Source organism: Microchirus variegatus (assembly GCF_963457635.1).
Source record: "Microchirus variegatus genome assembly, chromosome: 11".
Taxonomy (NCBI): Eukaryota; Metazoa; Chordata; class Actinopteri; order Pleuronectiformes; family Soleidae; genus Microchirus; species Microchirus variegatus.
The window spans coordinates 14089164-14100859 of NC_139812.1; the positions used below are offsets into that span (position 1 = coordinate 14089164).

Sequence of the window (11696 nt, forward strand, 5' to 3'; positions counted from 1 at the left end):
GGTTTTGAGTGCATTTAAACTTGAATAATGTGCATTGACAGCCTGGAGACTAAGAAGTACTATGGACACTTTTAGTACAGTGTCATTTTAGATTAGAGGCTATTTTTGTAACAAAGTTTAGCTGTGGGTACACAAGTTGTGTAAAGATGTTATGCACTAATGATAATGCAGTAATACAATTATAATATACTGTATGAAATAGAGATGTATTGGAAAATAAACCAATTTCTACTAGATATAGATATAGAACATTTGTTGTAGTTCACTGTTTGTTTCTAGTTTCGAGCATACAGTAGATGCAATTGGGGTGGAGCAGCTCAGTGGTTAAGACCGCTACCCCTGTGTGCAGAGACATCATGGTCACAAGTTCAGCTCCACCCCTGGTTTGTTGTTCTCAATTCCCTTGTAAGTTGCTTTGGATAAAAGTGTCTGCTAAATGACTTGTAATGTAATGTGACAGTGCTTGGTGCACAGATGCAGCACAGTAAAAATTATTTACAAATCAAGTTTATTTACATGATAGGGAGTTGGGATTTAAATGACTCCCATAAAGAACAGCATTTGGAAATTGGAAGGCATTATACTGCACAGTACTAAGTTGTGTTGCTCATCTCTTTTCTTCTCTTTTCATCAATCAGTAACAAGCTACTTCTGCTTAAGACTTGTGTTATCTCATGCAGCAGCTCACTCGACGTATTTTCCATCACAACATGCCATAACATAGCATAAGAGCATTCAAGTTAATTTGCCTTTATTAAAAACATAGCTGTAGTACATTATTGTTGTTCTGAATGCTTCACTTAACTGGGCGCTGTTTCCCACTGCTTTCAGTCATTAACCACACATGGCTGCCTTATCACGAGTCAGGCTGCTATATTAGCAGCACTCGTAAGGTGCTACCTGACTTCAGCATAAATGCTGTAATAGAGCCATCTATTTCTGCCTGACTCCGTACATTCTCTGAACAAGCAGGTTTTCTGCCTCCAATTTAATTTCAGGTCAGGTTTATTTTAGGTAGGCATTCTTGACTGAGTGTGATCCTTGTGTTTCAGAGACTACAATGAGAAAGAGGAGATAAAAGGCCTCATCCAGGAGCAGCTCAACTCCTTGTCTAAGTGAGTTGTTACTCTATTGCTGTTTTGCAATTGTAATTATACTCTGTAGTTTAAACTGCAATATTTGATGTTGTCATTATGCTGACACCAATAATGAAAAGTTGGTGCATATACTGTGTATTCATGTTTGTGTGTGTGTTTGCCATTGTAATCTGAGGGCTCTTTGTATTTAGACAGTGGGCCCAAAGAGCATGTAGTCAGTCATTTATTGTAACAGCCACATTGTGCTTGCTGTGTTTGAGAAGTGTATTTGGCTATCGCTATATTCTGATAGTAAGTCTGTAAATCCGCAGTGATACGAAGAGTGTGCTACTGGATCCAGAATTGAGTCTGTTACAGCGATGCCTCCTGGTCTCACGGTGAGTCACAACTCAGCATGAATGCAGGACAGTTTGTTTGCTATGTAGACAGCAAACAGATCTGTGTCTCATTCACGTCTGTTTAAGACTTGAGGACTTGACTGTGGCAATTTGTCATATGTGCCATTCTTTATTGGCTATTTTCCTCTAAATGGTAAAATGATTTACAAAATCATCATCGTTTGTAGAAGAGAAACAATTGATTTAGGCCATTTACTCCTGAGGAAAATAATTTACTAATGTAAATCAAGTGAAAAGTAGACTCGGGTCCATTCAAATGAATTTCTTTTTCAACTAGTGGAGTTGGCCTTATGTTCATTCATTATGCCCTGGTTGGTCTCAACCAACAACAAACTACAGGACTACATATACCTGTACTCAATCATCATCTTTAAAAACTAAAATGCATCACTTTGATTTAGTCACTTGAGACACATATTAATTCTTATGCCAGCCAGGTATGAACAGAGGTCCAAATAAAACTTGTGTTTTGGTGTTGACATAATATGTGTCAAATAACATCTTCCAGTGTGTTTGAATATGAAGCTTAATCAGATTGAGTTTCTTTATTACAGTCTGATCTGTAGCTGAAATGGATTCATTGTAAGGATAGACATTGGCCTCACCATGGTCCTCTGAATGATTGCAATATAATTCAGCCAAACAGGACATAATTAGATAATTTTAGCTTCATCTGCTGTATGTATTAATAGTGAAAGATAAGCATACTGATGCAAAAATGTTAAATAATTTAAGTCTTAAACTGTTCTGTTATTTGCCACATGACAGGCCTTGCTGTGCTTTCACTGTACACCTTCTTCTAAAGTTCCACTAAAAAAAACAATGTGAGCGCTTGTGTCAGCAACACTGATGTCATCTCTGTTCCAGTTTTCCTTTCCCTCAAGCAAGTGACAAATCTAGAACAGCCAGTCTGAGCAGAAATGCAGAACACTTCCTCTTCTGTTTGCATTATATTACCAAAGGCTCAATTTACCTAAGTCCAAGGCAACCTTTTGTACCATTAATACTTTGGTAAGCTCATAATTATGTCTATGGATTTGGCTTTCCAAGTTTCCCTGCTGTTGTTAATGTGGCAAAGAAGTAACCTAGCAACAGCTGTGTCTTTGCAGATATGGTATAAGAAGAAGAGTAACATAAGAAAAGGCAGAGGGATGTGAAGACTGGAAGACAAAGGAACTATGGTTATTAGAACACACATTAGTTAGAAAACCAAGTGCCATTTTGATTCAAGCTGTGCCATTTGCATAACTACTCCAGAGGCAGCATTATCCACTCTGAGCCCAACTGATGTGTTGTGGTAAATCACAGGTTGTTTGGGGATGAGTCAGACCTGCACTTCTGGACAGTGGCATCCCACTACCTCCAATCATTTGCCCAAGCTCGTCAGCTCAGTGTGTCCAATGCAGACCGGCAAGTCCAAAGTGAAGGAACCCTGCTGTCAACTCATAACCACCTCGACATCTGCAACGACCTCCTGTGTGAAAGCTCTTACTTCCAGGTGAGTAAATTGGGTGTCTCCTGATACTGTAAAACTTTTAGATTTAATTGCCCTCAATCAAGACTAAAAAAGTGTTTTGTATTTGCACATCACGGATATGAGAATGAGCATTGAGTTGTCTTTAATATTAGATTGCACACAGATTTTAGACAAGCTCCGAGACAGGAACTGACAGCCTAAAATTTGAAATGGGTAAAATAATTTTGTGAAGATTAAAGCTGTTATAACTGTATAATATTTAGTACAGATATCAAGGTTTCTTTGATGTCTCGCTCTGCTCACTTTCATTTTAGTTTTACCATTTTACCGTTTCTTGTCTCTTTGGAAATCCTCTTCGCTCTAGATTTATATGTTTTTTAATTAGGAACACATCATGGATTAAGGCTAGACAAGATAATTGCCTTGTATATTGATTATATGGATTATATTTTGAGAATTTGATCAAATTGGGGTCTTTTCCTCCTTTTTTTTTGTCTGTTTTGCTTTTTTCTCTTTGATGAACAGATAACATGATTGTGTCCACTACTCAGTCGTTCTCAAACACCAAAAACCTGTCCCTTGTTATCCACATTGTCAGCAACATGGCCCTTCTCGCACAGTATATCATTAATGTCACTGTGCATCACCGCTGTTGTTTGTCTAAGCCCTGGTCTTGAATTGAGGCACCTCACTTTTTAAGCCCTAGAGGTCAAACCCATCTTTCACTTCAACCCCCCCTCAATGATTTTAGTCCACACCAGGTTATTGTCAAATAAATAAAAATGTTCTCTCTTGTTTGATCGCTCAGATCAATGTGTCTCGCTGGTGACGTTGCTGAAACAGCAGTCAGAGACTTGATAAACAATAACCCAAATCCTGTGTTTTTTTCTCACTTTAATTATCAACCTGTCTGGCTCTGTGTTACAAAAGTTTCCTCACAAGATACTTATTGATTTGCCTTTGTCTGCCCACATCACTCTGCTGGTTGGCATGGCAGCTATATTGAATAAAGACATCCACCTTAATTCTGCCGCACTGAATGGAAAGGACCTTCTTTTCTTGTAGATGTCCGTAGTGTTTTTTCTGTCTAGGCTGCAGAATAGTTTACTTTGGACTTTACTTTATAAACTTGTCTTTTGCAAGAAAAAAGCAGTATAGTAATTAAAAAGATGCCTCAATATGCAAGTAAAGACAGGCATTCACTAGTTTGTAGTTGGTCTGTTTTCCCCCCCAGAAGGATATTATATCGAGGGCACAGAGTTTGGAAATAATTATCCCCCTTTTTTTTAGTGTAAGCTTGTCTTTTTTCTTATTTATTTTTCAGGATATTTATGTATTATGCATAATTTTTTTGCAGGGAATTTATCCTCCCTAATTAATTGGGGACCACACAGTGATCAAAATGTTGGAAGTTTCAAAGAGTTACCCAGACAGTCCACAGCTACATTCAGCTCCTGTTGTCATGAAACGGCTTCAATGGCAGCAAAATGACTGCGAAGACTAATATCCAAGACTCTTAATACAGAACACACAGCTCTGCAGCTTCTAAATGAATGTTGTATCTCTGCAAGGATTTATGCCCACGGCTGATACACAGAGGAATTAATCATTATAAAATGTAAAGACTCTGTGCTTCATATAGATAGGCAAGTATTCACACTTGCATACACACACAAGCTGAACCCGAAGGTGCCATTATGAGGTTTTTTTTCATTCTATACTTTTTGCCTCTTTATTGTTCTTCAAACCTGATAAGCGCTCGTATTTACTGTCATTATCTATTGCGGTTTGTGTATTTCCTTCACTCTTGTATACATACTGCTCATTGACTCACAGACTCAACTCATGGACTGATCTCCCACCAGGGAAGAGAAGCAGCGAAATAATGAGTGAAAACTATTGAATAACTTAAATATTTTCTTATTATATCCATCTGCGAGATCTGCATTCCTCTTATTGTGTTTTATCCTAGCTCATCAATACTTTTTTTAATGTCCTTATATTATCTTTGTAGAAGATGTTAATAATCTAGTATCAAGTCATTCCGTTCTCACTCACAAACTTCCACATGCAGCTGAGAGGGGAAAGAGTCAAACATAAGCTATGACTATGTATGTTGACAGTGTTGTAGTAAAAAAAAAAAAAAAAAAACTAACATCATATTCACTGCCACTCAACAGAAGTTCCAGCTGGATCGAGTTCACCTGCAGGAGGTGAAGCGCTCCAGTTATGAACACACTAAAAAGTGTGCTGACCAGCTCCTCCTGCTGGGTCAGGTAGGTACTACACTTTGCTGACACATAAGAAAACGTGCTTATGATGGCATGTGTATTCATTGAATAGTCCTGCAGAGCATCACCACATAGAACATTCCTTATGATGTGACCTAAACATCTGTCCTTAGTTACTACATGTAGCACCTGGGCCTCCTTTAAGAATAAGGAGAAGAATGCATTTAACTTGTGATCCTTACTGTTTTTTACAGTAATGATATGAGTCTTATTTTGTAGACAGATTTAGTTTCATACTGTTCAAACCATAACTTAAATAGCTGCTATTAACCTGCACTGTAAGGAGACTGCCCACAATATATGTAAAGAGTATATATAGGTAAAACATGAACCCATATACAGTATGTACACTGTTTTTTACAAAACAAAAGATCATTTTTTGTCATATTTTTGTTGACAATGTGACACAAATTTTGCAATTTTTCTCTCCCGACAAAATTACCCTTTTAACTCATGCTTACACCTCGCACTCCTTAGCTGTTTAAATAGCTCAAACTAGTGCTGCACAGCCTAATGACGCAAGGTGGACAGTAAGTGCTGCCTCTGTCATCCTTGGTGTCTCAACCTCTTTCCCTCGCTCAATGTCATCACCCCTTTCTGTAATCACAGGCAGCAATCAGCAGCCTGTTGTTTGGAGGTACAGTCCTCCATTAGGCAGACGGTTAGAGGCCAGCCTGTGCTGACCGCGGTGTGATTTTAAGTCATTATCACCACCAGATGAAAACAACTATAATGCATTTTTTTCTGAAAAAAATAGTCAACAAATAGTCTTGTTTAGGTCATACAGTGGTCATCTGTCTGAGCTGCTAATGCCTTGTTTCTCTTTCTTGTTGCTCTCAGACGGACAGGGCTGTGCAATTACTACTGGAGACAAGCGCAGACAACTCCAGCTACTACTGTGACTCACTCAAGGCTTGCTTAGTGACCACCATCACCTCCTCAGGCCCCTCACAGTCCACCATCAAACTCGTGGCCACCAACATGATCGCTAATGGCAAGCTAGCAGGTGTGGCTACTTTATGGCTCGGTACAAGTTGGCATTCGTATGATTGATTGATTGATTCTTTTTACTTCGCCCCACGGAGTATTGTTTTTGGATGCTCTGTTTGTGTTTCCACACTTGCACTTCCCACTATGACTAGCAGAGGGCGCCAGAGGCTTGTTGATGAATGTGGTGGTCTGCCATCTCTTTATTTATTATTGTCTCATGTCATAAAGAATACGCCCAGCCCAAAATGAGCTTACAAGACACCATCATTTAAACAAACAGACCAGCAAGCCAGAGTAGAACACAAATCACAGCACACAACGCTAAACAAATAAATCTTTCTTTCATTTGTATGGGCTTTAAAAACGGAGTTCACCAACTTGTATACATTAAGCTTAAATATCCCATTCTGTTGTCATCAGTGCACCAGAATATTTCAGGGTTTTGAGAATACGTATCATTCAGTAAAGATGTTCTTAGATCATCATAGTGAGGATAACGCCGAAGAAAGTGTGACTCAGTTTCACCTCTGCTGCATAATTCCCTCTGCATCTGTTTTCTTCATGGACATTTTTAAATCTGCCAACTTCAAGGGAGAGGGAAATGATTGCTGTTGTTACCAGACAGACAGAGAACGACTGCTGACTTCTTCATAAATTTACTTCAACACTATTATAATGTTTGATTTGAATATATGGTCTTAATTTGGGTTTTAACAAAATACCTTTTTGCAGTTTTTCATATATATATATTCATGTAATTGCTTTGTTATTTGGACCTGCGAAATTAGTTTCCTTCCGTGTCAAAAAAAGATGACAGCAATTTTTCAGCTGAAATTTAAAATGCAGTCTCACTAATCTGCAATTTTACAATGTACAGAGAATCCATCACAGCTAGGCAAGAGTTGGCTCTACATGTAATGACAGGCTCTCGTTTCTTCACGTCACATCAATGCACACATTCTACCCTTGTCCTATTCAACAGAGGGAGTACAGCTGCTGTGTTTGATTGACAAGGCAGCCGACGCTTGCCGCTACTTGCAGACCTACGGGGAGTGGAACCGAGCCGCCTGGCTGGCAAAGGTAACTCAGCATGACGGCTTCCATCAGCGGGAAACATTAGATACTGTGTAATGTTTTTGGACACTGAGGGAGTGTGTGAGCTTTTGAGGGGTACGATGGCTGCTGGTGAATTAAATACAATGACATTGATTAAGTGTATGCTTTTCAAATACATGTGGGAAACATAGCCAAACATGCAGCTGCTGTATAAAGACCTTGCGTTGTTGTTTCTAGGTGCGTCTGAACCCAGCGGAGAGCTCAGATGTACTGAAGCGCTGGGCAGAGCATCTGTGCTCTCCGCAGGTCAACCAGAAGTCCAAAGCCATCCTGGTGCTGCTTTCATTGGGCTGTTTTTACAAAGTGGGAGAGATGCTCCACAGGTAAGAACCAGCCGATGCTATTGTTAGCCTACAGACTATAAAGTGTGCAGAGCAGATATTTGGCTTTGTCTGTTACTACTTAAACATTAAATGAAAATACAAACCCTGTCATTTTCTGTCTTCTATGAATTCTATTCATAGGACTAAGTTCAGAACTTTGCCTTTTTCTTTCTGCCTGACCTTACTCTTCCTTTGCTCCCCTCCCTTTCCATCCATAATCATAAACATCTCAATTGGAAGGGCACTTCGGTTTATAGCATGACCCCATTTCTTTTACTTCGGCATAGATCTGCTGTTAGTCTGCCTCTCTCCTCCTTTCTGACAGCTCTTGTTCCCCAGTTTTGTCTTGCAGCAACAAAGCTCTCACAGAGAATTTAAGAGGTGTCATGATAACAGTTTGATGTCTGCTTTAAGATCTCAGACTTTAAGGAATGATTTAGGTTTCTGACAGTCACGCTCTCCTCCCTCTCCTCATGTCTGTCTTTCTCTTCCTCCTCCCATCTCCTGGGCAGTATGAGGTACTTTGATCGTGCTGCCCTTTTTGTTGAAGCCTGTCTGAAGTATGGAGTGATGGAGGCCAATGACTCTTCCAATATCCTTTTTGTAAACCCATGAATGTACTTCGAGAGCAATTTAGCTCTGCTGCTAACACTGTCTATCTCTGCTACAGACGTACATTTGATTGCCGAGAGCCTCTGTCACAATAAAGGTCAATTCGGATGCACCACAGATCACATTTAGCTAAATTTCACATGTTCCCAATAGGCAATATAACATTATTGTCACAAATCTAAGTTGCAACACAGACATATCACACATGCAATAGATGACACCAGAAGTCATGGCATCTGTTGATCGGTTTGTTTGGTCACACTTGATGAGACTGTTTCTGTTTGTCTCAGCTGTGAATGTGTTTCCACTTATAAGAAAATTACAGAGTGGGTCACACTCTTGCTGTGACATAATGAAGATTATCTTGTTTACTTCTCAACAAAAGCTTTATGGCTCCCCTTCTATTGAAAGGTTAAAATATATAAATTATTTGGAAACCATTGTGGATTCACTTAAATTAGCACAGACACTTTGGCTTGTTCACTGGTCAGAACTGGCTCGTGGCCATTATGTCAATACTGATATACGGAGAGCCGACTACGGCCTCAGAGTGAACAAAAGAGTGTGAAGCTCTGCGGAACACATGCTTTAAACACTTTGCACATTTCATATAATTGTCATTTTCCTCCTATAATGGGTGTACTCGCGACTATTCCTTTAATGTATCGCCCATTTTCATGTGAATACTTGAAAAAACTAGAAAAGAGCGCAGACCTCCTCCAAGGCAGCTCAGCCCCCCCTCCCAAAATTAACTTGTTCCTGGTCCCATTGCAGACATTTCCTGAAAATTTCATCCAAATCTGTCTGTGACTTTTCGAGTTATTTTGCCAACAGACAGACAGGCAAACAAACTCCGGCAAAAACATACTGTATACCTCCTTGGCGTAGGTCAAAAATGTCCCCGATCAATAGCTGTGATGTAATAACAAAGTGTGCACAAGTCACGCTGATGACAAACTGGCGACCTATAACGCATGCATACTCATTAGTATGTAATTCATAAACACAGTTAGAAATATTTTACTCAGTGTTCAAATAGCTGCTGTACTCAAGCAGCCAATCAGCCAATCAGCATCCACCTCCAACAAACGACTTACAAGGCACTGCTCTCTCACCTCTGTCTGTGTCCAGTAGTCGCTAAGAACATGCCAACACTTCAGCACATGAGTAAAACATTTATAACCGTGTTTATAAACTACATACTAACGAGTATTCATGCGTTATAAATGATGAATGCACTATTTATTCATGCTTATCTAATGCTAATAGTGTGTACTTATTTTGAAGTGTTACCCCACGTTAAATGTTCCAACTGCTCCTTGACCTGCGTTTGCACATAAACTTATCGAGGCAGCGTTCTTGGACTATGCGCGGCTGCTGCGCTCGCTGGGCCTGCGCGAGGGTGCTGCCCTGTGGGCATCACGGGCCGGCAGTGCTGGGGAGCTGCTGATGGAGGAGCTGTTCCAGGGAGAGGGAGGTGTTCCAGAAGCCATTATTGGCGAGGAAGTGAAGTCGGGCAAGGAGAACACTGAGTGACCTCAAGGGGGAAGGTGGTTTGAAACAGATGGTGGACTATTTTGGTGCAAATCAAGCATCAGCCAGTCAATCTAAATAAGTCAAGTAAATTAGCATGTGTAAATGACCTTTGTGTCGGCATCCTTGGGAACCTTGGTCAACATCTCCACATCAAAAGAAGGAGCTACTGTGTGTGGAGTTTCCTCTATGTGAAGTTATTAGTCGGTGACTAATGTCCGTCTGTCTGTGACTATACTGAGTTTATCATTGTTTGGTATGAACAGCGTGAGTATGTGTATGCATACAACAGCCCTAAAAGAAACATACATGTATCCTGGTTCCCCTAAAACATGAAGTAATACACATTGTTGTCCTTCACTTTGCTGTTGATGTGCGATTTCTGCCGGTTAAGGAATTTAACGACATTCATTTTTTTTTAACGGTTGCTTGTTAACATTTATTTTGTGTGCCTATATTAATAATTGCAAATTTACAGTTGCAGCTCTACGGGGTTTTATTTGCCTTTTCGCTGCTGAGATTTAATGTAGCACATTTTATTTTAAACCAAATTAATATGTTCACTGTTTGATTTTGCACTGCTATTATAAAGGGCCTCCATCACCACTCCGTGCTTATTCTGGATTCCATAATTAGATTTTGTCGTAACTTGAATTTAACCAAAACCTTCTCAATATGAACGATAATCCAAGAGACTAACACCAGACTTGGATGTTTCCACCAACAGCAGCTGATGCTTTAAAAGAAAGCCTCTCCAGATGCCACTATGGGATGGAAGTAAAGTTACTTAGCCAGGCCCATGTTAGCCAGCTCATCTATATACAAACAACATTATGGAAAACAAGTGGAAGCAAGGTTGTTCATCACATATCCAAAATCTGACACACAGTTTAAAAAGCAGTTAAGACTTCCCCGTTATGATTTTACACAGTAAAAATCTGTCGACTACTGATAGTGCATATCATCTGTACAACAATGCAACAGCTTTAGTGAATTTTTTGTTGTTTTTTGTTCAGTTGTCCTGAATGAAATGAGACACCAACTCCATCCACAGGACTTTAAGTGTGTTATTGTGTTTCATAAACACGTCAGTGCTGTTTTTCTTCTTGTGTCGCATTTTAATCCGGATATTTTCGCCATATGGCAAACAGGCCTATTTTTTCGGGACTACGTGTCGATCCTGTAGATCCATTTCACAATGTTCCATCTGCTGACATAGTGTGTCATAGGATCACGTAGAGCCAGCAAAGGTATTCCGGCAGATAATCAAATATAGTTGATCTGGTGCTGTGTATTTTTCTCTAATGTTGTGATGCAGTAGTAGTGTGGACTGTGCTGCCTGTTTGATTAACACGTGCTGGTTTTCTTTGTACAACATGACAAGAGTATTGATGTTTAAAATACGGGCATGTTAGACGAGTGAGAAGACATTCCATACACATTATGTTTTGTAAGAAGACGACAAATTATTGTAATGGTGTCAGAGCTTAGTCTCCTTTCATTGTTTTTTTTGTTTGTTACACAGTGATTTTGATGTCTTAAGATATACAAATATTTCAAGAGAAGAAAATATATGTATATATGGAATGCAATAAAGTCAATATAATTATACAGGTGTTTTCAGTCTGTTTCTCTACAGATGCTAACACAAGGGGGAGCTCTTACACCTCTACTTGATCAAGTTGGCTGCTGCTCTTTGCTGTTTAACTGCAGCCACTATGAAAAGACCTGTTATATCAAGTGTTCTTTGCAATTATCCTCTTTCGGTTTCAGTGTCGGTAGATTGAATTTGAATGTTCACTCGTTTATCAAACTCTCTTAAATGTGAATTAGCTCCTGCATGAGCTGCTTCCGCAATT

General features: G+C 39.5%; 1 protein-coding gene across 1 annotated transcript in view; it reads left to right on the forward strand.

Annotated features, from left to right (window-relative positions):
- wdr11 (WD repeat domain 11) overlaps window positions 1-11253 on the forward strand; it is a 47806-nt gene extending 36553 nt beyond the window's left edge. The window contains exons 21-29 of the mRNA XM_083897710.1: window positions 1053-1115; window positions 1409-1474; window positions 2804-2993; window positions 5153-5248; window positions 6104-6269; window positions 7236-7333; window positions 7547-7692; window positions 8205-8284; window positions 9641-11253. Coding sequence (XP_083753836.1) covers window positions 1053-1115; window positions 1409-1474; window positions 2804-2993; window positions 5153-5248; window positions 6104-6269; window positions 7236-7333; window positions 7547-7692; window positions 8205-8284; window positions 9641-9840 — 1105 coding nt within the window. The 3' untranslated portion in view covers window positions 9841-11253. The remainder of the gene's footprint in view (window positions 1-1052; window positions 1116-1408; window positions 1475-2803; window positions 2994-5152; window positions 5249-6103; window positions 6270-7235; window positions 7334-7546; window positions 7693-8204; window positions 8285-9640) is intronic.
- The last annotated feature ends 443 nt before the right edge of the window (window positions 11254-11696 follow it).